This window comes from Episyrphus balteatus, chromosome 4, assembly GCF_945859705.1.
Source record: "Episyrphus balteatus chromosome 4, idEpiBalt1.1, whole genome shotgun sequence".
Classification (NCBI taxonomy): domain Eukaryota; kingdom Metazoa; phylum Arthropoda; class Insecta; order Diptera; family Syrphidae; genus Episyrphus; species Episyrphus balteatus.
Genome location: NC_079137.1, coordinates 7,502,086 through 7,528,625, shown reverse-complemented (window position 1 = coordinate 7,528,625; position 26,540 = coordinate 7,502,086). Strand labels below are relative to the sequence as shown.

The 26,540-nt window shown below is 29.1% G+C and overlaps 1 protein-coding gene across 1 annotated transcript; it reads right to left on the bottom strand.

Moving 5' to 3' along the window:
- Window positions 1-26,299, bottom strand: LOC129918342 (uncharacterized). Its single transcript, XM_055998816.1, has 7 exons — window positions 25,981-26,299; window positions 13,940-14,300; window positions 5,306-5,523; window positions 4,357-5,241; window positions 4,010-4,265; window positions 1,252-1,571; window positions 1-1,160 (listed from the first exon to the last, which is right to left on the bottom strand). The coding sequence occupies exons 1-7, from the start codon at window positions 26,277-26,279 to the stop codon at window positions 140-142; spliced, it is 3,360 nt and encodes a 1,119-aa protein (XP_055854791.1). The 5' UTR covers window positions 26,280-26,299; the 3' UTR covers window positions 1-139.
- Between the last annotated feature and the right edge of the window lie 241 nt (window positions 26,300-26,540).

Genomic DNA, 26,540 nt, shown 5'->3' with positions numbered 1-26,540 from the left:
AAGGAATGTCATTCTTAAGTCGAAGAGAGAAAATTTTCTATCCATGTCTGATGTTAGTATCTGTCAGATACACGTTTCTACTTCTTATAGATACTTTTTTTCTTGCTTGTATAAAAAATTCTAGAGCAATAAATCAACATCATGGTAAATAACCAAGAGTGTCTTCGAGTGAGGCACTTACAGCTCTCATCGACTGATAATGACCCAATGAGGAATTTTCTTTCAATTTATCACTAATGCTATAGGTACCGTTCGAGCCGCACTTATCGATAGCACTCAATTTGGTCAGAAGATCATCGGCAGAATAGGACTTTTGTGAAGATGATCCTTCCAATCCACCACCACCGCCATTACCAACACCACCTCCACCCGAAGAAGATATCGATCCGGGTGTTCGTTGTTTGTGACGATCAGTTGAGCTTGAGATCGAGTCTCGATCACGCCTCTTCGATTGTCGGCGAGTCGAACTGGCTACCGATGTTTTATTAGACGAACCACTACCACCTCCATTGCCACATAAACTCTTAATATCGGTGGTTTGGCTAAGTTTGACATCGGCAAAAAGTGCGGCAGCTTCAACGCTTTTCTTAACGCTAAGTGCCTCATGCGGTTGCACTGATTTGCCATTGCCATTGATTGTAAATAGTTCATAGTCTAAGGCGAGTTTTTCGCAGGGCTTGTTGCGTAACTGCGTTGGCGTTGTTGTTGTCGTAGTTGTCAAACTTTGTTTCGATGGCCGTCGATGGGGACTTTCGATGCGTCGTTGATGGGGACGTTGACAGTAGCATTTGCTGGCACTGACACAACTGTCAGTGTCACACCAAGTTGTTGTGTCTGAGTGGGCGGTGTCCTCTTCGCCATTTGTCGTCTCAACCATCGAACAATAGCATTTGTCTTCGGACTTGCATGATATCAATGATTGACGATTTATCGTTGGGATAGTTTGTGATGTTGGCAATGATGGTTTCATGTTGCAGTTTTTTGAATGGGCCCGATGGGCTTTTATGAAAGTTCCGCTACTGTTGATAGTTTGTGAGTTTTTTTTTCGTAGTTTTTCATTTAATTGATTGTGATCGGCGCCGAGACTGCAGTAGCAACGATCTGCTGATACGCAGGTGCATGCTTCAGAGTCATAGCTGCATTCTGAACATGATACGTATCTATTAGAATGAAATGAAAACATTTTAAAACTTATTTAAGGGAAATTTAAAAAGAATGAAAGAAAGTCTTCAAAATTCACCAAACACTTACCCACTTGAACTGTTTCGATTGATGCCATTAAACGCGTGTTCGTTACGTTGCACCGAAACATCGGAACCACTTGTTGCAACACGACTACGATTTTGTAAAAATTGTTGTTGCTGTTGCTGAAGGTGGGCAGCAGTTGATTTGGGTAAATTGGCTGACATGCCTTTGGTCATTAAAGGCGGAGGTGGAGACTGGCATTGATGATGTATATTGTCTTTATTCCGAGGCGGTTTTGGAGGTTTTCCGCGGCATGCGCGAAACTGGCCGAACTGAAAAACCTTTTTGAGGCTTTTGGCACCAAAAAACAAAGTTTTAGGTTTTTTCTATTTAAAAATAAAAAAAGAAAAATTATTTTTGTTTTAGGTTAACGTTATGTTACGTAATTTTGAGTTGAGTACTTTTCATCCAGTAACATATTTTTCTTAATTTATATTTTCTTAATTTAAGTTTTTAAAAATCTGCATTATTATAACATTACGTTACGTCATTACGTTAAAAAAAAATTAATAAAAGTGAAGTGTTACTCTATGAGCAAGTGATTTTATAAGAAACTCTTTTTCAAACCATTAAAAAGTTTATTCGAAGATGAATGGAAATTGTTTTGCACATAATATTACGTTACGTTTACTGATTTTCTTTTCAATTCCTAAATTTAAGCTATTTAATATTTTTTTTTCAGTTGTTTGTAGTTCCGTTGGAAACCAAACAATTCATGGAAAAAAATAATAGTCAAACTTCATTAAAATCAGTTTTTTGAAGTCTCGTAACGTAATGAAACGTAAGAGTAAATACAGATTTACTCATCATTAGAGCAAATAAGCTTAACAAATTTTGTTATTAAAACGTTACTAATAAAAGATTTTTGTTTTCTAGATTAAAATATATACGAACTTTAGACCAAATTAAATATGTTACAAATCTCAATAAGATTAATTGAAAATAACGTAACGTTGTTAAAAAAATGTGTTCTTGGAAATAATGAAAAATTTTGTGGATGCGAACGTTACGTTGGCATATTTTTTCTTCATTTTCTTATGCGTTAACGTCACCTTTCTTAAAGATGGCAAAAATAACAGATTCATTGAAACTGTTGGGAACACATCGATCACTATACAATTTATTGAAGAAAGAAACGAGGTAGTTTTTAAAATCAGTGGTGCTGTTTTTATAAAACTCGACTGGTATGCCGTCTACACCAGGAGCCTTGTTATTTTTCATCTTTTGGAGCGTTACTTCCAGTTCAGACAAAGAGAAATCCATATCCAGCTCGTTGACTCTAGTGTCAGGCAGTGCGTATTGAAAGGTATGAAGGTCTTCATCAGCTGAGAGCAGAGTTTTAAAATGAGCTGCTAGCGTCTCAGCTTCTAAAGAGAACTTCATACCCTGATTGCGCCCACCAAGCTCGCGTACAGTGTCCCAAAATTGTTTTGAGTTAGTGCAGTTTTCTAATTTCTTAGCCACGTTTTTTAAATAAATAATTTTTTTACTTAAAAGCATTTTTTTAAAGTCGTTATTAACACGAAGGTAGATGTTTTTGAAAAACTGGGAATTGGTAGTTCTAAACAGTTTTAGGTAAACAAACGAAAGTTTCCGAAGATTTTTACAATCCTTGTCAAACCATACATTTTTAGCTACAAAAGTGTGAGTACTCTTCACAGCAAAAGGGGCTGCAGCCTTTACAACCTGTTCTATGCTTTCACATATCTTTTCAGAAGAGACAATGGATTGTTGAGGCAGAGATTGGAAGTGCCGGGACAGGAGACTTTTATATAGGTTTGCACTGTTCTCCGACCATTTGAGCTTGTTAAAGCTAGAAGGTGTAGCTTGTTGATTTAACTCCTTAAGCACGTAACATATATTTGTGGAAAATTAACGCAATTAAACGTAATGGTACGTAGAAATTTTCTTGTGACAGTGTTGATGATTGATTGATGTAAAAACATCAAAGTAGTAGTAGTTAAAATTCTTCTCATTGCAATTTAAGATTGCGTTACGTTACGTTACAGAAATAGATGAGTATAATTTCCTTTGTTTTATAAATATTACTATTGATGAGCTTAATGCGTAGTTAAATTTGTTAAAATTTCCGTACAAATCGATAAAAACAGCTATTTTCAACTTTATTTTTGACCGTTACGTAATATGTTATTGAAAAGTACGTTTCCGGAAAAATCATTTTTTTAATGAGAAATGTATAAGTAATTAATTAAAAGAGTTAATAAAAAACAAATACATTTGATTTTTGATTTTTACTGTTTACGTTACGTAATTGAAGATATTGTAAAATAAAATAATGGACCATACAGTACGTTACGTAATAACTTTTTAACGAATGGATAATGAGCGAATTTGAATCGAATTAGAAACTTTGTTTAATCGAAATGAATTTTCTAGGAAAAGACTCATCACGATATTTTTAGAATCCGCAGGGATGTCAAGTGTAAAAAAAATAAAGTATACAGGATTACGTAACGTAATCGATTTCCTTTAATTAACTTGATTTGATTTGCTAGAGAAATCGGCTTGAACTCGTTGATAGATAACGTAAAATTAATAAGTTAAAAAAAATCAATACAAGATTACGTTAGTTAAAATTACGTTACGTATTAAAGGATTTCTGTACGGAGGTAAAAACTATTTAACATCTTTACAATGACTTATACATTCGTTTAGTGAAGATTGCGTTACGCAATTTAAAATTATATTACGTAGATGAAAATTACTTTAAGTTATTGACGATGACTTAAGTGTATTAACCTACCTGTGGAGTTACATTACTATTTCGTCTCTTTAGCTTTTTCTTCTTCTGCCTACGCATTATATTCTTCGAACGTTGATATAGTTCATCTTTTGTCAACGTTACAGCCAATTTAAGAAGAAATTCTTTGTAAATCGGCTTCAAGTCATTAAACGACATCCCATCCGCATCGATTATGGCATTCAATATATCATCCAATGAATGTAGATTCTCATGCAAACGAAACTCGTTAAAGAGTTCACTGAATCCCAGAGGTGATCTAATATAATTTAAAAATCTGTTCAATTTATTTAGGTACAAAATATAGATAAAAAAAAACCAAAACAAAATTGGCAACAATAATAACTTACCCACCACCTCCGCCAATTTTACCACCAGAGTGACGGCGAGCAGCACGAGATTTATACCGTGTAAGCCCTCCCGTATTCAGGAAGCTACCGGATCTAGGTATTGCCACTCGAGTTAGGATGTCGCCGTTTGTTTCAAAACCTCGACCAACAGTTCCACCACCGCCTGGTGTTGGATTTGTTTGTCGATAGATACTGTCATTTGTATGGTTTGAATGATGTTTGTTATTATTACGTCGTTCCAAGACGAAATTTTTAGGACCCCCAGAATATGATGAATCACAGAGGTCTGAATTTTCTGACAAAGCACGATGCTTGGTTAGAATTATGTCCTTTTGAGTAATTCGACTATTAATGATTTCTTTTTGCTGGACAATGATGTTTGTGGGAATCGGTGGAGCTCGGCGGGTTTTGTGAGACTTTCGCTTGCGTTCCTCAGTCGTTGTTTCGATGCTCTCGTTGATAATATCTGTGCTGCCAGTCAAAGAGTTTCCCGGGGTAGTGCGTTTTTTTCGTCCTGTTCGCGATGGCACCATTGGTCCTCCACGATACGAGCTTCGAACCGAATTCTTTCGTCCCACCGAGATGCTTGTGACTGCCGATCGTGACAGATAGTTCGATCCTGTCAGTGCCGAACTACTGGCAATGCTAATACAACTGACGCCATTTTGATTTCGCGGAGTTCTTCGTTTTGTACTGCGATGGCTACTCGCACTAACATGTGCCATCAGACTCTGATAAAGTGTGGCAGCAATGACAATTGCATCTTCAGTGCTCTTACAAACGAAACCATGGCATTCGAGAACTTTCGGGACTCCAGATGATCGCATTACGACTGCGAAAATTGGTGCATGCAAACTGGAGGCGATTTTACGTTGTTCAGAGGAACTTTAAAGAAAAAGAAGACAAATTGTCAGAGAAGACATTTTGGGAAGGATTGAAGGGAACTTACGATAAAGGTTGGAATAATGTTGATTTGTCAATATTTTCCGGATCGGTGATCAAAGGCAGAAAAGCTGCTCCCCCTTCCTTTTCCGAAACGACAAATTTCACTGCTGACCAAACTGCAATGTTGTGAAAAGGTGTAATGTTGCAATCGGTGTTGTTATTGCTGCCAGGCTTGACTCGGAGTCCTGTTGCACAAATGTCTAAGTAACCCGAGTTTGATTTCTAGAAAAAAACAAATGTTGAAAACCTGTTAAAACATCTGGAAGAAGAATCATCAAGAATCATGAGTAATCATATAATAGGATAACTCATTCCATAAATTCTGAAAATTTTTACATTCATGAAACTTGGCAAAAAGCTTATGACAAGAACCAAGGATCAAAAAAATCTATAAAAAAATTTAGATAAAAGGGTGTTTTTTTCGAAGAGACATTAAAATCTGTAATTTATCCAAAAAAGCATATGATTCATTTTATTTTTGGTTTCGATGAAAAATTGAATTTTACACTCAAGTTTAGACATTTAACACGAATCATTAGCTTTTTTGGACCAATTACAGATTTTACTGTCTCTTCGAAAAAAAAAACACCCTTTCACATACTTTTTTTTTATGAAAAGAATAAAGAGTATTTGTGCTTTTTATCCCAAATGCAATGTTTTTTTTACCAAATTTCAGATTAGATTCTTGTTTCTAATCTCAAAAGTAACATAATACCACTATTATTGCTTAAATTTTTAAAATATACCCACATTTTCTCTTCACAGAAAAAAAAACACCCTTTCCCATGACAAAAATGTATACATAGACTTAATTTTTTCGTGATTCCTATAGGAAAGATAATATTTTTAATAAATTTCGTAAGGGTACCTTTTTACCATTGATTTTATCGGACATATCGCGAATTTTCCTTATTTGGCACAAGAAAAAAAAAAAACACCCTTTAACCTAAAATATTTGTATAGACTGCCTAGATTTTTGGTTGCTGTTATTAATGAAACATTTGTATCAGTTTTCATTAGTGTAACGTTTTTGTCCCAGTTTTTGTTTGTTTTACTTATTCCGAATTTCATCATTCTCAAAAAAAAAAAAACACCCTTTCTATCAAGATAATTTTAAAGATTCTGTAGATTCTTAGTTCTTATAACAAATAATCATTTTTATCAAAAAACAAAACCGACTTCCATGGCTAAAACTGGGTTTAATGGTTTTTCTAATCATATGGCAGCCACCAGCTTTCCAATACAAAAAGAATTATCAAAATTGGTTTACTCAGTCCAAAGTTATAAGGTAACAAACACAAAAAATACAGTCGAATTGAATACCTCCTCCTTTTTGGAAGTCGGTAACAAAACTTTTTCACCAAGTTTAAAAAATTCAAAAAAATTATGTCAGCTGTTTCTCGCACAAAACTCAACCCATCAAAAAAACACCCTTTCACCAAAAATATTTTTAAGGACTTTATAAATCCTTTATACCTAATTTATCTAACACCTTCATTCTGAATTTCATCAGTGTATTAAAATTGACTTTAAGCACTTTCTGATTGCTTATTTTCGTTACACAAATATTTGATCAAAAATACAGTTAACTTTTTTTCATTATACTTGTGTATAAACACAAGATATCCACTTGACTTGTGTGTAAGCAACAAATATTGTCTGTCAAATAAATTGTTAACTTAATTGTAATTGATTTATATTTTTTTCAGTTGTATTTCTCTCATAACATGTTTGTTATGCGTTATGTTCCGTTAGTTTAATGATGACTATAAATCTTTGGTCATAAACAGCTTTATTTCATTAAAATAACTTGAAATTACAATAACAAGCTTTTCATACTCGAATGGCTGGCTTAAATGGCCCGCTGAGACAATATATATATTTTATTTTAAATGGATGGGTGCTTCAATAAGTACGAGACTTCTTCATTGCAAGAGAGTCTACATTGAAGTACCTACTCATTTATTTGTAAAATGTAAACACATAAAATTTAGGTAGGTATTGTTTAAGTAAACGGCTTAAAAGTAGGTTTTATTCTGAAACAGTTTAATAAAATGATTAGAAAAATTGAAGAAGGGAGACTTTGATGAACAGGAAAATGCAAAGAAAACCCGGTTAATAATTTTTTGTGATATCAAAACCTAATTTGACTGTGCGAGGCAGATTCTATCTTTGAATCTAATAAGATTAAAAACAAAATCATAAATATATTCTTAAGTCTTCCGATTAGTTCAATTTTATTTAGAAATTAACCTGGCAAGTCATTATAATAACAAATCGGACGATTTACTGGTCACTGTGGCGTATGCGTATCATTTTTTGTCTAAACAATTAATATATGTATATCATTTTCCAATCTTTAAAAAAATGGTCATAATTTCTCGCAGAGTTAGACTTGAGTCGAAAAAAACTGATAAAAATTGGTTAAGTTATTTAGAAAGCAATCATATGTAAGCAATACAACGATAAGGAATTCGAAAAAAAGTGAGTGATTGATTTCTGTGTATGTGAATGTCTTTCTGTATCTCGAGCTGCACCCAAAACCATAGAACCGATATGCGTTCTAAGAGGGAAGATCAAATTTTCTTTTACCAAAATTAACGGTATTGTCAAGTAACCATTAATCAATTCAATATGATAAAGCTTAATTTCTCTAAAACGGCTTTAAACGATTTGGTTTATTTTTTTTGTATGTAAACTGACGAGGTCGTACCTCATAGATTTTTTTATTGTTTAACTATTTCTTTTTACTTTTTGACTTAAAAAAATCCAAATTTTTTGTTTAAATAATCAATTTTTTGACAACAAGAACTGAATTTTTTTTGAAACTTTGGTTTTATTTTATGTCAAAATTTGTTGAATATAGTTATTTACCTCCGAAAAAAAAAATAGTTTTTTGTTAAGAATGGGTCGAATCTCTAAAGATTTTAAAAATTAATTTTTCTTCAGGTAAACTCCTAAACAAACTGAAAAGTGATATTAACATTGTTTTTTTCGAGAATGAAAAAGGAACTGATGGTTTGATCAGCTCTTAGACTAATAAATCTAAGATCCCGCCACGCCCGTAGGACGAATAAGGGTATCACAAGAAGTGATATTATACACTGAACACTTGTGCTAACTTAAAAAAAAAAACAGTTAACTAAAAGGTCTATAAAAGAACAGTACTTTGACAGTTTTTGAACTTTGTTTTGAAAGCTGTACCTAAATTAAAGATCGAACATCTTTTTTACATGAAAAAAAATATTGTTAAAATAGAATTTCTGCAATTTTTCGACCGGAAGTCCCTTACCAGTTTGAACGAATTTTTTTTTTGTACTTAATATTTAGCCCATAAAAGAGTTTTCTAAAGCTATTGTATTAAAAAAATAAGATGTTAGAGTGGTAATTTTTTTTTGTTGTAAAAATGCTGTTTTCTTAAATTTTTTTTCAAACTAGAACCTAGAATCGATTTTGATTATTTTTCAAACACTTCTTAGGGCGATTTTGTTCACTAGAAGTTAAACATAACTTGAGGATTTTTATCTTAAACTTCTGAATTTGGTTTTGTTCACGAAAAGTTGACGTTTTCAACTTTCGATTTTTAACTCGAGAGTTAATAAACTTTCGGTTTTCTTAACTTCCGGAAAAAGTAGAAGTTGGGCAAGAAAACTTGAGATTTTTATAGCAAAGTTTCATGTTTTATTATAAACTCTTGTTTTAAACAATTTATCGTGGTAAACAAAATTATTTATCGACAAAATAGACGTTAAACGAACGGAAATGGCTCTTAGAAGTTGAAAGATTTATTAAATAATCAAATATCAAGGTGAACATCACTCATGGTTGCACTTTTTATTAAATATTAGATTAGATTAGATTAGATTAGATTAGATTAGATTAGATTAGATTAGATTAGATTAGATTTATTGATTCATCGAGAAAAAGAATTACAAAAACATTTTGTTTAATTAACTTAAATCTTTAAGGGCATGACCAGATGGGCCGTCAGCCAAATATCAAAACACTAGTTTCCTGCCGAAGACAATTATAATTCATCAAATGAATCATTCACATTTTCCGCCGTTTTGTATTTACACACATATAAAAATATATATAACTTCCGAGTTTCGGTTGTCAAACGGCACATTTAAACTTTTACAAAAAAGACAATTATTGTTTGCTTAAAAATTCAAGTAAAATGAAACAAAATAAAGTTAAATACCGATTGTTAACACAAATTTCATATTTTAAACACAAAAAATGCACAAAATATAAAAAAAATTCGATATAAATGACAATTAACTGGCAGTATTTTGTTTGCTGTCACAAATATCCTAGGGATATTTTTAAAACTGAAAATTAGCCAACTTTTGTTTTATAAACTCGAGAGTTAAGAAAAAAATAGTGAACAAAATCAATTCTCAACTTTTGTTTTAACTCTCGAGTTAAAGTCAACTCTCAAGTTCGTCAACTTGAGAGTTTGCTAGAAGTTGAGCAATAGTGAACAAAATGGCCCTTAGTCCTAGCAACTAACGATTTAAAATTCGAAAAAATACTAAGAACTAACAGAATTCAACGAAAAATTTTGTATTGAAGCGGTTAAATATTTAATCTTTTTTTTCAAAAAAAACTAATTATAATTAGTATTTATTGGAGTTTTAAAAAATATCAAAAAATGTTTATTTTTGAAAACGAGTGAACGAATTTGTTTGCAATTTAGTTTTTGCATGGCAAAAAATAATAATCAAATTATTTTTTGAAAAATGTTTGAAAATTTGTATTCATAAAAAACAATTTTTCAAAAAAATATTTCTAAAAAGTCTTAAGAAATTAACTCGTTTGCAGGCTGAAACCTTTGAAAAAGATGTTGCTGATAATTAAAAAAAAAATAATTTTTTTATTTTTTTAAGGGCCAATTTTTCAATAGGCAGTTAAAAAGTCAGTTAGTACTTATTCCTAAGGATAGAGAAAAAATCAATTTTTCAACAGGCAGATATAGCTTATTCCTAAGAATAAATCTATCTGCTTCTTTCAGAGACGAATAAAATTATTCTAAGGAATAATCTCAATAAAAATATTGTGTCAGTTGTCAAAGCTGTTTTGAAAGAATTTTGAAAAAAATACAGTGCAAAACAAGAAAACAAAAACAATCATGAATAAAAATGACGTTTAATTTTAAATATTTTTGAATTTGACAATTTTTTTTGTTATTCTGTAGAATAAATTATTCTTGATTGAAAAATTCAATGTTTTTATCTGATTGTTTATGAGCCTAATAACTTTATTCGTCGAACAGTTAACTGACTGTTTATTAGAAGATTGAAAAATTGGCTCTAAGAAGAATTTTTTGTGTGCGATTTGAAAGTTTTTTTAAAATTTAATTGCAGCTTTAAATTAAGAAATTAAGAAAGTGAAATTTAAAGAATGAATTTCTAACTCAGAAAAGTAAGGCGTATGATTGTCGTTGATGTCTGATTTCTGTTTTAAGTCCATTTTTTTTGTAAAATTGGTCCCACAAACAATTAAAGTGATGCCAAGGTATGTTGTAAACTAAAAGCTTTACAAGCCTAACAAAAACAAAAATCAATAACAAATATGTATTTCAAAAGTAAAATTCCATACTTCAATTCATTAATCCATCTGTGATTATGCCACTACATCCAATTACCCATTACTTGAATTTTAAGTGAATTTCTGCAACACGAAACATGTAATAGATTCTTTAAATATTGTAATAGGAAAAAAAAACAACAAAAAAAAAAAAACAAAAGCAACCCGTGAACAAATTAATATACTCAGTACACGCGATGTAAACGAAGTTAAACATACTTAACTCCATCGCACGTCAAGTCAGAGAGCTTAAAGTGTTGCATCTGCAACAAAAAACCTCCTGCTATTGTTTCTTTTTTTTTTTGTGTAATAAAACATTCCAATTCTATACAATGTTTCCATAAATATACTTCAATGGTCCCTTCTTTTTGTTGTTTTCTAAACCAGCAATAGCACAAAGACTGGATCAATGGCCAGTGTGTAATTTGCTAAATAAATTGGCTTAGACACGCAAAGTTTACAAAATTAAAAAAGAATTTATGTATATTTTGCAAAATAGGTTTCATAATTTTGGATTATTTTTTTTTTTAATTTCGAAAAAAATCGAATTCCTTAAAATAAATTGGAACTTGTGCAATTTAGTGCGAAATGCGAAATTTCCAAACTTTTCACTACTTTTTCAAACTGTCAAAATGACATTCATTTCAGTGTAAATAATGACTGAAGACATTTGTGTTGCTTGTTTAAAAATATATAAATGAAGCCAGTTTGTCAGCTTTGTTACGATAGATTGAAAATTTCATTAAATTGCATGTTTTTTTTTTTACTAACTTAAATCAAGTTTTTAGAGTAAATATTTCAGGGATTTAAAACCACATCGAACTACTACAAAAGACTGACCATATTTCTCTTTTCACTTTGCGGATTTGCCAGTCTTTTGTGAAGTTTGTAAGTTTGCCGATCGTGTGTCTTTGTATATCTTCATGAATCATCTAGCTAAATGTATCAAGACTTGTTAGGCAAAAAAATAAAAACGAGAGTAACCAGTAGCTGGAGTAGCGTGACAATTAAAATTATATCAATTGCTGTAAATAGACAACATGCAGTATCAATACTTGGTGCACCCATACTTGTTGTAAATGGCTTCTCTCGTAGTAATAGGAAAAATGTTTGTGAGGAGTTTAAATTATTTTCGAATTTTAACGATTTTTACCAATAACTATGTAGAATTTGAATAGCAATTTGTTTTCCTCAAGTAAAATGAAAGTTGATAAAATCATTTAAATACTTGAAAATAATAAAGGAGTTATTTGGCATAATTGGCAGCACTTTCATAAAAAAATGTGACATATCAGATCATTTGACATCGATACTTAATTTATCTTTGTTGTTGTTAATCGCGTGTGATTTACATGATTACAACAACAAATCAAATTTTACTTAGCAGCCCTAACACATCGAAAAATATCTCTTAACAATGCATAATGCAATTTTTTTTTCACATTTTTAATGCATTAAATCAGATGAAAATGTCAGCTTTCCGCGAAAAAGGCAGGAATTTTTTTTTTGTGAAACTAGATACCTAATAGTAAAAACGTAGCTACTCTTATTATTTCATTTAATTGAAAAAAAAAAGAACAAAGAACAAAAATAAAAGGTATAAAATTGCATAGTCGAGAGTGTATTCGGAACACAAATTTGTCACTTATTCAATCGACAAAAAATAATAAACTTTAGTCATATACATATAAAGTATAAAAAAAATAAAAAAAGATTAACCGTTGATCTGTTAAGTTATAATGTAAAATGTGAGAAAAAAAAAATGAACAATGGTTAAAAAATGCAAACTTGTTTTCATTTGTTTAGTACATTTTTGAAATTTGTTTTTTTTTTTTTTAAATTTTTGACTTTCGGTGTGAATATTGTTTATACACCTACTTTCAATGTTATTTTTAATATTAAACATGTTGTACATATCAGTTACTTTGCATTTTTAATGCATTGAAAATGAGAAAAAAAGAAGCACATTCTTTTTCTAAGCTTTTCATTTACCTCTTTGCTTTTTAACTTCAGGCTATGAACCCGAATTTAAAGTTATTGGCAGTTTTGAGCAAACTACGACAGAGAAAATAAATAAAATGACACTAACATACTCGGAGAAAAAGACCACTTAAAAGAAGCGGATTCCACATTAAATAAAGCGGATTTCTGAATGGTTTGTTTACAAGAGGGCTCTCCGTCTTAAATTAAGCGGACAAATTTCTTTTAATTTATTGAATGCGCAAAGTTAAAAGAAATCCACTTAATTTAAGCGGAAAATCATCTTATTTTTATGTGGAAACGTTTTGTTAAAAAAAAACCTAGTAGCCACTGAGGATTGAACCTAACACTGTACTGTTGGTTCATTAGGCAATTGCTTTACCATCAAACCATCTCATCGTTGAAAATTAGTATGTTAAACTGAAACTAAAGTAATTTTAAAAATTTGTATTTTTAGTCGGTTTTTTAAGATGAAATTTCTTAATAAAATGAAATGAAATTCAAATAAAATTTACAGAATTTAAGTGGATTCCACCTGTAAAGCAGAAATTCTATTGTTTTAAGGTGGGCATCATCTTATTTTAAGGTGTACTTTCTTTCTCCGCGTAAAGTAGAAATTGAATTAGTCATGTTTTTGCCAGTAATTTTTCACTGAATTCTAGAAATTCCAATTTGCATTCAATAGGCAAAACCACAACACGCAACCTTATCTTAATCTTTCAAAAGTTATGATTTCAGTTTTTTTAAAAATAATATTCAATCGAAAAAATTCAAAGAAAAAAACCACCAATTAAATAGAAGAATTAACGGGAAAATAAGAAATAATTTTTTTTTTTTGTTTAAAAATGATTCAGTAATTTTTTTTGTATTTTCTTTGATGAAGAGAAAGAAATTTGAATATTGAATAATATTGAATTCAATTGAATAACATCTCTCTCATAGTCTTTGAATATATTAATCATTAATTTTGCATTGTTTGTTTTAATTTTTTGTGGTTTGTTTGCAAATATCTTAATAAATTTTTTCAAAACTTAATAAATGTGTATTTTTTTAAATTCCAACTTACATCTTTAGCAATCGATCTCAAATATAAATCCCTGAGAGGTTCTTGCAATCCTTGCAAACTCGTTACTTTGTCTTTAAGTGGCAACGATCCAAGACACGTGACAGCAAAGCTACATGTAGCATCTTTAGCCACATCGGTAAACATACGTTCAATTTGTGCCTGAACGCTATTACTTATTCTCCGAACGTCCTTTTTCATGGTTTCTGTAATGGCTGTCTTCACTGGTTCACTAGGCTCTTCCATCAAAATTGATCTTGCACTCTCACCCGCAGTGCTAGCCAACTCACTACGGCCATACATGATGATGGAACGTGTACGATGCGAACCGCGAGGATCATCCAAGCGGTTGCTCCGAATTGATCTAATAAAAAAAATGTAGAAAAAAGAACAACATTGAATGGAAAATGTTAACAAAACAAAGAAATTGATAAAATAGTGAAATAAAAAAAGAGATACAAGCAAAAAAAACTTAAAGATAGAATCTAACAAGATAGAACATACATAAGTTGCGGTTGAGACAAGAACGTAACTCCTAATCAGGGATGGGACTTTTTGAAAAAAATGTAGAAGTAGATTTGAACAAAAAACGCAGTAGATTCATTTTTATCGCAGTAGATTTTTATATTTTTAGAATTTCATAAAAAATAACAAAAACTAAACATTCATTTCTTTTTAGAAAATATAACAAAAACGGACCAAAACAAAAATTTATGCATTTTTGTATTAATTATACGTAAAAACACACGTTACGTATTAGAATGAGATTGACTGCATTCAGAATAACGATCAAACAAATAAAATAAATAATATGCTGATAGTATTTTTACATGAGATTCACGTGGAAATTTTCCACACGAAACATTTTTGTTCGCATGCAATTTTAATAACGGCAAAACTAGTTTTTTGTTCGCCACTAAATTTTAACCTCGCAGAGTGTTGCCAGAATATTTAAGAAGCAAGGAGCCGATTTTGAAAAATCTTGGAGCCAAAAATAGCCTTTTATTTTGTAAACAATAGTTGTAAGTTTATATGATTGTATTAATTTAATAAATAATAAATAAATAAAAAATAAATTATATGGCATACAAAACGCATATAGTTTTGTTTTGCTATGAGATTTTTGATTTTTTTTAATTTTCAGAAAAATTTTGGATATCAGACCTCAAGTACAATTTTTTTTTCATACCTATTTGATACCTATTTGTATATTCTGGTTTTTATGCTCATTGACGGGCATGAAATTAAATTAGTAGTAGTTAATAATGAAAAGTGTATGCAAATTGGTTATCTCTGTTCACATCTTTAATGGATTTTTGTTGTAAAATGCTTTGATTTCAAAGGAGCCTTAAGTCGCCAAGTTTAATAGTAAAAGGGCCAAATTCCGATAAATCGGAAATAAAAATTTTAAGTAGCGGGTGAAATATTCAAGGAGCTTGTTTGGCGATAAATAGCCGGCTCTGGCAACACTGCCTCGCACATTACCTGAACAAAATACGAGGAGTTTTCTGAACGTCAACAACTTTCCTCATGGAACTCATAATAGAAATAAAAGTAATTTTCCATTTTTTCGGGTGAAATCCTGTTCACATGAAACTCACAATAGGCTGATAATTTTTTTTTTGTAAAACAAAAAGTGCAGTAGATTTTATTTAAAGGCAGTAGATTTGTTTCTTGAAGAAAATGCAGTAGATCTACTGCAATTGCAGCAAAGTCCCATCCCTGCTCCTAATGGCTGCCATTAGGCACGCTTGTAGTTTTTTTTTTTTGATTTGTTGGTTTGAGTTTGTTATAAACAGGGCTGGACTAAATTTCATCAATTTATAAAATGAAAAGATGTGTACCAACGAAATAAAAACGTTAGAAAAACAAACAGTTTGACAGGACCTGGCCCGGGCGCCAATTTATCTGTCATTATTTTGCAAAAAAAACTCTTTTTATTGCTAAAAATTGTGTCTCATCTCAGACTTCTTATAATAGTTTAACCTTATTTGCAGACTTTAAGTTTCTTGCGACATTCAATTCTTCGACACTTTATTTGTTTTATTATATAAAATCCAGCCATGTTCTACAAGAAACAAGGAACATCAATATGAATAAGAACATATAAAATAGTTAATTATGGTTAAACAAGATCATTTTGTGTTCTGTCGATTTTTTATATTCTGCTGACAATATTATCAAATTAGGGGAATGTGTCAATTTAAATTCTAATTTTTTATTTATTTTGTTTGTTTCGCTCTATAACGCATGTTTAGATGTTTTGAGGTGCTAAATATTTTTGTTGTTTTGATGAATGAATTTAGAGCTTCTCTTTGGTTAATTCTTTATATATCACATTAGTTAGATGAGGCACACGACAATCTCATTAATTCCCTTTCTTGATTTTTTTTTTATGAAAGATTAAGAACTGATATAAAATAGTTAGAATATTCTTTTAGCAATGATAATTTGAGGGTCGATTTATTGTTGTCACACCTGAAGTATTTGTATACTTTAAAGTAAGTTAAAGATCGTGATCTTTTGATCTTGTGATACATTTTGTTAACTTTTCTTGGGACGTAATAATCTCTTAAAAATCTGTGTAACGGGTGTGACGTTAAAAAATCGATTCAGTCTACTTCGGTGAATTTTAGAAGCCATATTGGAAATTTTTGGAATGAAAAGTCGTATTCAATCTGAAAAGAAGATTATATTATTATGGACATTTTTAGAATGTTGTATTTTTATAATAACTCGTAATGTAACGGGTGTGACATTTTATTAAATTTATTTTTATAATAAATAAACATGAAAAAATTAATAAAAACTAAATTTCAAAGAAAATTCTTTGTTATTAGGAAATAATGTCTTAAATCACAAAATTGCATTTTTAGATTTTCAATTGAGTAAGAATAAGCTTTTTATTCTCTTTAATTTCATACCAAAAACATAAATCTGAGACAACTCCTTCATATAGAAATAAGCGGGTTACATTACACTAATTTACAAAAACATAAACATTTTTTGGGCACCAAGTGCCATTATACTTTTCGTATAGATTTGAGCCCAGAAAACTCGAAAACTTAATCTAAAAAAATGTCTATGGATAGGTTTTTGAGAAATGATTTTCAAAGTTTTTTGTCGCTGTTTTTTTTTTAGCCTACTTAGTATTCGGGCTATATCTTGAGTAATTAACAACAAATCTGAACAGAAAAGCCGGCGCGGCGCCTGAAAATTACATTTTTGGAAAAAAACCTTTATTACTGAAAGAAAAAATTAAAATCTTCCGAATATTCATAGTTTTAAATTTTGTATGTATAAAACACTTCCTAGCAAAAATAAAAAGATAATTTTCTTCAAAATCTATGGATGAATTATACCTAAAGATGACCATTTTTGTAACGATCAAATTATCGACCTTTTCTGCTACTTTTTAAATTTTTGTCTATAACTTGAAAAGCAAGCAGAATTTGAAAATTTTTATTAAGTAATTTTTTGTAGATAATTATAATTGCTATCGATATGTATCCTTTTAAAAAAATTAAAGTTAAAGTAGGTATTGTAAAAAACTTAAGAAAAACTGTTCAAAAAAGAGAAAAAAAAACGATTTTTTTTTTGATGTTTTTACTAAATGTTCCATTTTTATCCTTTGGGCATTTTGGATATTAAAAATGTAAAGGAGAAAAAAAGATACATAATGGTCACAAAAATTGAATACGGCTATATACGGTAAAATATGGATTTTCAAAATCTACTGTTTTGGTCTTTTTACCTGTTTAAAAACAAAAATAATTTGTCAAAAAAAAAAAAAAAAAAAAATTCTTTGTATTCAACACTAAATGTTAGGTAAGTCATTTTAATATTATGGCTAATCAGACGCTTTTGTATAAAAATTTTAAATCGATTATGTCATTTAGGAGAATTTCAGGTTCTATGACAGGTACCCTAAATAAAGGTCCAAATACCGTGATAATGGTATCAAAAGAAGGACTTTATGTGCGTTTTGTAGAAAAAAAGCTCTTCCATTTTTGTCAAATAGCAGGTATCATTAATTTGGGTTCTTAAAAAGTTCAATTTCGGTTCTGGTAACCAGCAAGTTTGAACTTAACCACTTCAGTCTTTTAACTTGACTTGTTTTCCTTCCACTTAATCCTTCCACTTTAACAAAAAACAATGTTTTGAATTTTCTAAAATTAAAGTAGTCGTCTATATCAATTTATTTTATTTTTAATTCAAATCGATTCATCATTGTAGTCAAATTCAATCATTTTTGTTCTTATTTCTTTAATTTGAAATAGAAAATTATCAACAATTTAACAATTTTTTGGACAACATTCTTTTTTGCAAATACTCAAGAGCAATAGAGTTTTTTGATTTAAGCACACCAGAGCTGGACGCTTTTGAGGATTATGTTGGATTTCTTAAAAGAAAAGTGAAATATTCGTCAATTTGCTGCTAAAATTTGTAAGTAATAAGATTTTGTTTACATTAAAAAATATTATTTCAAATATTTTGATTTTAAGTCTGCGGAAAAAGAACCAATTTCATTAACATGTCATGATATGACCTTGTCTTTTTTATTATTGATATAATTCTCATAGAGTAGCTTTTTTTTTTGTGTGACAACAAATTTCAGATACATAGTATGTATTAAGATATTCAGATGAAATCGAACAAAATCATTTAAATAAAAATAAAAACAACAGTTTCATTTTAGTGTTTATTACTTTTTTAACTGCTCCATTATGTGAGAGTTTTCTGGGATACACTAAGATCTAACTGTCAATATTTTTAAGATGACTATAAAAGTGAAGAAATAACGTAAAGTTAACCCTTTTACTTTTTCACAAAATTTGTTCCGATCTGAATAAATTCTTTGTTTGAAATATAAATTATTAACAATTTCCTAACTAAAAAAAAAACAAAAATAAAAAAGGTTTATAAAATTGGGATTTTACTTTTAAAGAAAACAAGTTCCACGGTCACTTTCTCTCCCAAAAGATAAAGAAAATATAACAAAGATGCATCTGAAATGCATGAGAACAAATTTAGATGCATTCATTTGCATAAATTCTAAATTCTTGTTCACTTTTCTTTGGTTGACTTTCGTTGATTTAAGAAATTTATTCAAAATTTCATATGTTATTTCTTTGGCTTGGGTGGATTAAGAGGACACAAAAAAAAAAGGGAAATAGATTTGCATTTTTTGGGAACAATACAAATGAAAAGTTTTAAAGAGAGTTTTGGGCCAAGGACGTACATAACCATAACAAATAGATAGGTATCGGAATAATGTAGACCAAACCCGTGGAAGTTATAAAAACGGTATCTTGGGATTTTTGTGATAGCTTTTTATCATTTCAAATAAATTGGAATAAATCAAATTGATTTGAGTTTAAAATTCATTTGTTTTGCTATGAAAATTACATCCGACAGTAAATAGAAGTAGCAACTTTAAACAAAAAGCCAACTGAAAATTTTAGAGGGTTTGTTTTAATCAAAATTTGAGTGTGATTATGCGCCGTAGTAAGTAGTTAGCAGGTCTGCCAAAAATAGTATTTTTTCAACATTTTTAACCCTCCTGTTTAAGTACTCAAACTGTGTAGTTTTTCACAAAAGATAGCACTTCTCAGAGAACTTTTTGCAAAAAAAAATTGTTCGGGCAAAAATTCGAGCTCTGTCAAAATGATTTATCTCTTATACCTATTCTTGAATAATTAAAATGAATTTTTGTATATTCTATGAAACACCGATTAATGTCAAACTTGGTATGTATGTAGTGTTATTTGGGGACTCTCCAGAGGGGTTTTTGGAATTAATTTTTTTGGACTAAAAATAACGGTACTTGTCACCGATTTTAGTAAAATTAAAATATCTCGAAAACGGCTGCAACGATTTTGTTTAAAAAATTCAAATGTTAGTTTTAAGCTAAGGTCTATCTTCTAATGAAAATATTTTTTTTTGGAAAATCATTATTAACGGTACCTGCCATAGAACCGTTTTTTTTCAAATCCAATTATCTCCAAAATTGCTTATTCGATTTCAATGAAACTTTTTGTGAAGAAGCATTTATATAATTTAAATATAAACCATAAATAAAATTTTCTAAAAAATAATTTTTTGATTTAAAAAAAATTTTGAAAATTTTTGTTTGAAAAATTAAATTTTCGAAAACGGGACATTGAATTTTTTTTAAATTTTGTTTTTAGATGCTGATTAGTGATTTCTACAAAATGGCATACCAATTTTATTTTAAAACTTTTTTTCCAAAAAATTATTTATAAAAAATTAGTTTTTTAAAAAATGGCTCTAACGATTTTGAAATTTTTTTTTCTAAAAATGCATCTTAATATATCAATCAAAACTGCATACTTGTTTTGGAGGGCAATTTGATTTCAGATTTTATTTTATTTTTTTTAAACAACGAATTTTATTTTTTTTCCAAATTTCTATATAAAAAGTCTTAAAAATTTAAGCAACTTTAACTCTAAGAGCAAGCTCGTGCGACCCAGTCGTGCATTTTATTTTATTATAAAAAAGAGGTATTCCCCTTTGAAGGAATTATAAATCGACAAATAAAAAAAAAATTTAAAAAAAAATGGACAAAAAAACACAGTTTTCGAAAAAAAAAATCGTTTCGAAAGTTTTGGGACAAAACAATTTATTTAATTTTTTTTTGAAACTTAGTAGCAAAAAATGAAAATTTTAATTGCCAAACAAACAAAATATTAAAAAAAATCTAATATATTAGATTACTCCACTTAATTCATAACCTAACTAAACTATACAAAAATATTGAGTGAATACTATGTTATGGACCACCCTATCCAATATAATATGATATATAAAGATAAAAATCAATTATTCATCAATTTTATGCCAAAGATAAATCTATGTATGTCAGTAATCAATCAAAATCCTATACAGTTATCTACTATTTTTAACTCACAACTCAAAACAAGAAATGAATACTTTTTTTTCTCTAGAAAAAAAAAACATTCAAATTTCAAAAGTCATTGGCCATTTAATATCTTCATTTATTGTTTATATTTATTCACTGCTAACTGACTGACTGACTCACTGCCCTTCAATATTTTGAAGCCTATTTCCTGTGCCGTTATATCATTTTGTTATCTCTTCATAAATTAATTATTGGCTAGCAAAAATCATCACAAAACTAATTTATTAACCTACAAAATGTATAAAAAGGAACCCGTTTTTTTTTTTTTTGTTCAGAGTGTGCCTAATTTCCATATGACACACATTTTATGTTTAAAACATAAATTGATAAAATATTATTCTGTATTGGAAAATGTATAAATCTCACTAAAGATTGAGATTGAGAGTAAAAAAAAGAAAAAAGAAGAACATTCTCTTGGCCAAGGTCCGGTGTGCCATAGATTCAACTGGTTTTTTATAATGATGTTTTGCATTTTCACAGTGGGACAGTATTTATGAAAATATTGGAAAAAAAGTAAAATAAAAGTCTTGCTATTTCAATTTAGTATATTTTATTAAAAGTAAAATCAAAACTATCCACTTTGAAATTTTCCTTGAAAAGTTATGAGAAAAGCTTTTTATCCTTTCAAATGTTTTAATCCCGTCTACTGTAGACATTTTTTTTTGTGATGATCGATTCTCTAATTAATAGAGTCTTGAAAAAAAATATCCAGTATAATATTATTTGAAATTATTTTAAGTTTTTATTTAATTTGCCCTACTGTACAGCATCTTTTCAGCCTATCGTTAGTTTTTTTTTTGTATCAAAATGTCTAAATTAGAAATTAGCATTGCGGTGGGTAAGGGATTAATATCAGAATGATCACGAAAGTTGAAAAACTGGTTGAAATGGATACAAAATTGCCGATTAAAAGTTTATTCTATCTTAGTCATAGATACCAACGAGTAATCTCATCGATTTATTTATTTATCAAATTGATTTTTTTTTAATTTAATTTTTTTTCTAGAATTTTGATGTTGAATCACAAGTTTTCAAAATCCGTTAATTTGCATACATAAACAGACAAAAAAAAATGGATGAATAACTGCAAAATTGTTCTTTTTTTTAATCAAAATCAAATAAGTCGTTTAAGATATAGAACGAATGAAAAAAAAAAAAAAACTAATTGACCTCCATGTTAGTTTGTTCGATCCTATGGTCGATGTGTGGTACACGCGGATCATTTTCGAAAGAATTTTTTTCACAACTTGTTTGTGGACTTTGGATCAGGAAATGCAAGTTTCCGTCGTTGTCGGTTGATTTAGTTGGGGCGCACAATGATGATAATACCGTAAATTGTATGGTGTTCTAAATACATAGAAGTAGGCATCTCTTTATTATTATAAAAAAAAGTATATTATGGCAATGGCACACTTCCTTGTGGTATAAAGATTGTAAAGGAAGATACCGCAAAATAACATGGTTTTGCATCCATTGGGGTTTGTTAAATGGTTTAATTTGGTTTTGTTTAAAAAAAAAAAAAGACAGGATATCGGACAAAGTTGCAACCCACATTCATTCGTTCCAATAAATTGAATGATGGATAAATTTATTACCTATTCGACATCGTGTAATAGGGTTTTTTTTAGTGATTCTTCATGGTAATAGTTAAAAGACTCGTGGTAGTTTTAAATAAGAGGCAAAAGTGGGAGTTAGTGATTGGGAAGTAGTTTGACTTCTATAAGAGTTGATTACTGGTAGGTGGAGGCTTAGATTAATCAAAAGTGTTGAAAGTTCGTGAAAGGTTAATTATGGGTTAGTTAAAAGGTATTCGAACCGTTTACGATGAAGATGTTGAAGTATAACATGCGTTCAATCTTTCAACTCATCTTATGTAGTTGATGTTTCAAGAAGACGTCTTAACCTCAATAAGCAGTTATTATTTCTTATGATGGGAAATTAAACGGTTGGTCGGTTTGACTGATCTTACACATAAGACAATTTCCTTAATTTTAATTTAAAATAACTTGATTCTATACTTGTATATTATTTATACTTTGTAATGGTGACTGAAGTATTTGCAAAAAATAAGGAATAAGGGAGCATTTATGAGTTATTTAAGGTCATATTTTGACACATGCATCATTAATGTTTAAGTTAAAGACAAACGTAGAAAGGAAGTCAACGGTTAAAGAAAAAAAGTTACGCATACGCCATAGTGACCCAGCTTTACATAGGTAAATATAAGTGCACTGAAGTAAAAAGAATAATGTTGTTTTTATACCCCTTGTATCATCCAAGAAATTGGTTGACAAAATAAGGCACGACTGGGTCGCACGTGCAATGTCAAGGTGTAAAATTTATTGACGAGAAATTCGGTAGGAGTTAGAAAACTGACAGTTTTTTTTTTAAGAAAATCGCAGCTTTATGAATCAAATTTAATCAAATTCGCTACATCTATTTTTGAGAAAATTGAAATTTTCTCACAATAATTGTATGCAAGTTACACGTTCAAAGGGAGATTATATGTATGTAAAAGCAAAATAAAAAAACTTTTAAATTACAATAAAATCATTAGTACCTACAAGAGTTGTAAAAATATCAATTGAAAAACAATGCATTTGAAATTAAAAAAATAATATTTATTGCAATTGAAAAAAAATTGTTAAAAAAATCGTATTGCAATTGAAAAATATATGCATTAAAAAAATATTAATTGCAAATAAAAAAAAAATTACATTAAAAAAGTGTTGTTGCAAGTGAAAAATATTTGCATTGAAAATAAAATTTTAATTGCAAATAAAAATACTCGGCATTAAAAAAAAAATCTGCGTTTAAAAAAACTTCAATGCGAAATTTGTGCATTAAATATTTTTATTTCAATTACAATTAATTACATCCCAAAAATCTGGATCTAGGGCAAAAAACGTATTTTTTGACATTCAGTCATTACAAAAATTCTATCGTCGCGTGTCGTCAAAAGGTGTCTATGAGTGTAGTATTTTATTTAATGTATTTAATGCAGATTAAAATCTTAAGTATATTCCATTGAAGGTTTCGTAAAATAACTTGACAGCAGTTACTTAAAAAAAAAATGATTTTTTAATTGTTTCAAATATAGACTTTTTTCCAAGAAGCAGTTCTTGAAATAAATGACTTTCAAATTAAAAATTGAGAAAATAAAACCTTTTTATGTAAAAAGTCATATGAGATTTAATTTTATTAAAACAAATTAAAAAATATAAAAAAATTATTTTTAAATAACAAAACCATCATGGCTTTAACCTCTAAACGAAGTTTGCTATTTTCTACATTAAAAAATTTTTAAGAATTAAAAAAACTAATCGTTGGACAGGTTAAAAAAAAAATACTGTTTTTTATATTAAGTTTGTGTTTGTGACCAATTCTTTGTAATTTTATAATTTAAGTAGTTTAATTGGGCTTTTTTGGTCAAATTGATTTGTTTATGTAAATAAAAAATTAAAACATAAATTTTTGTCCCGACGCGACGTTTCGCTGGAGTTTCTCAGCATCTTCAGGGGCGCTTTATTATTACGTCTACATACATATATAAAATAACAATTCTTTATTCGTTTGAATTTTAAAATTAGAATATTTTTAACTTACATTATTTTTTTTTTTTTATATCAAAAAAAAAATTGCAAATGCCATTCAAAAGAAATTACACTGTGTTACAAAATAAAAATCATGTCAATTACTTTGGAAATGACCTAGCAGAGGTTGTAGGTATTACTGAGTACATCATATTTCGGCACTTGAAATTTTTCGTAGACCTTCAAAATTTCAAGTTATCGTCAAAAAACCGGTTTTCAATGTTTTCAGATTTTAACGATTTTTTACTCAGCCATTTTTTGGTCAATTTCAGATTTGTTTACAGTTCTAAATAGAGGAGTACTTGTTCTTTCTGAAAATATTTTTCACAGTTTTTTTTTAGAGTTCGGAGACCGTTTTAAGCTACATTTTGTGTTTTGGAAATTATTTTTTATAAACAGTTTTATTGTTCTGCTGAATCGATAAAGCTTTTACTCTTTAAAAATAGTTAGAATTTGTGGAAGTTATGGTTTTTTTTACTCGAGAAAGAAATTTCAATTTACTGCAAAAACCCCAATTTTCATGATTTTTTGAAATTTTATTAAAATTTTGAGAGTGTTTGGGCAAAATTGACTTTAGATTCGGATTCATAAAGATAGGCAGGTCCGGTCAAAAGCATTGACACTTTTTTTTTGGGCAAGAAAAAATGAACAGTATTTAAAATATATGTATGTGTATCTGAGCAACCAAAATCGATTTAAAAATTTTTGAAACGTAATTATAAAGAATAATATTTTTTTCTAAAAATTAAGACCATAAAAAATTTTCTACCATTATTATGAACAGAGAAATTAATTTTTCATTTCTTTCATTGTCCCAAAAAATTGAAATTTCTTTCTCGAGTAAAAAAATCACAACTTCCACAATGGCTAACTAATTTTGATGAATTAAAACTTTTTTTATTCAGCATAAATAGAACAATAAAACTGTTTATAAAAAAAATTTCAAAACACAAAATGAAGCTTAAAACGGTCTCCGAACTTTTAAATAAAAACAGCAAATTTATCCCACAAAAATCGTAGTTATGAATATCTATTTGATTTCAGTTTCTTTCGGTTTTCTGAGAAATTACAAAAGGTTCTTTATCCCCTTTTGAAAAGCCACTCCTCAATTAACATAAAACTCAACAGTAATTCCTTGTTTTTGATTTTGAGTGTTTGAGATTTTTCCAGTTTTTGTTGGCTTTTATGAATTTAAAATATGTATTTTTGTATATCTTATCGGGATCGGAGCTTCAAACTACCAAAAGTACAGAATTTTCAAAATGAACGCAAATTATTTTCTTTTTTTTTTTAGGATTTCATTTATTCAAACTACAAGCAAACTAATTTCTTACTTATTAACTTCAATTTGAAAAGATCAACTACTTTTCAAATGTCACAAAATGACCTTTCTATCTTTTTGTTTATATTTACACACCTTCTATTTATCGACTTGAAGAAAAAAAAAAACAATATCTTCTAAGTAGTATTTTTTTTTTAATAAAAATAAAAAAAAATAAAAAACTCACCTCGTATCGTCAAACATTAGATCGATTTTTAATTTATAAATTGAATTTCTGCTAACACTTGATGCTGTTTCCAATTGATCACCGTCTAATAAACGAAATCCCGATGAATTGCTATTCGACGATGATGGTTTTCTTGATGGACGACGATGATCGCGTTCGCGATCACCATTTACATTTGTATTAGCACCACCAATACAACCAACTGCACTACTACTTCCAATACTACTATTCGATGCAACAAATTTATTAATATTAAATTTTGGTACGGCAACAGTTGAATCCACTTTGCACGTAACCATGTTTTATTTTCGCACAAAAATAAAATAGTGATTTTTTTTTTTTGATAAATAAATTTATTAATTAGTTGTTAATTGATATTTATTTATTTTTATATTTAAAGAAAAAATGCACAGATAAATCTTTTTAAATACACACTCACTCACACTTAAAATAAATTAAAATAGATAGATACTTTTTGAAGTCTTGTTAGAAAGACTCACTCATTAGTTTAACAAGAAACATTTTTTGTTTGTATCTTCTTTTTTTTTGAACAAACACAA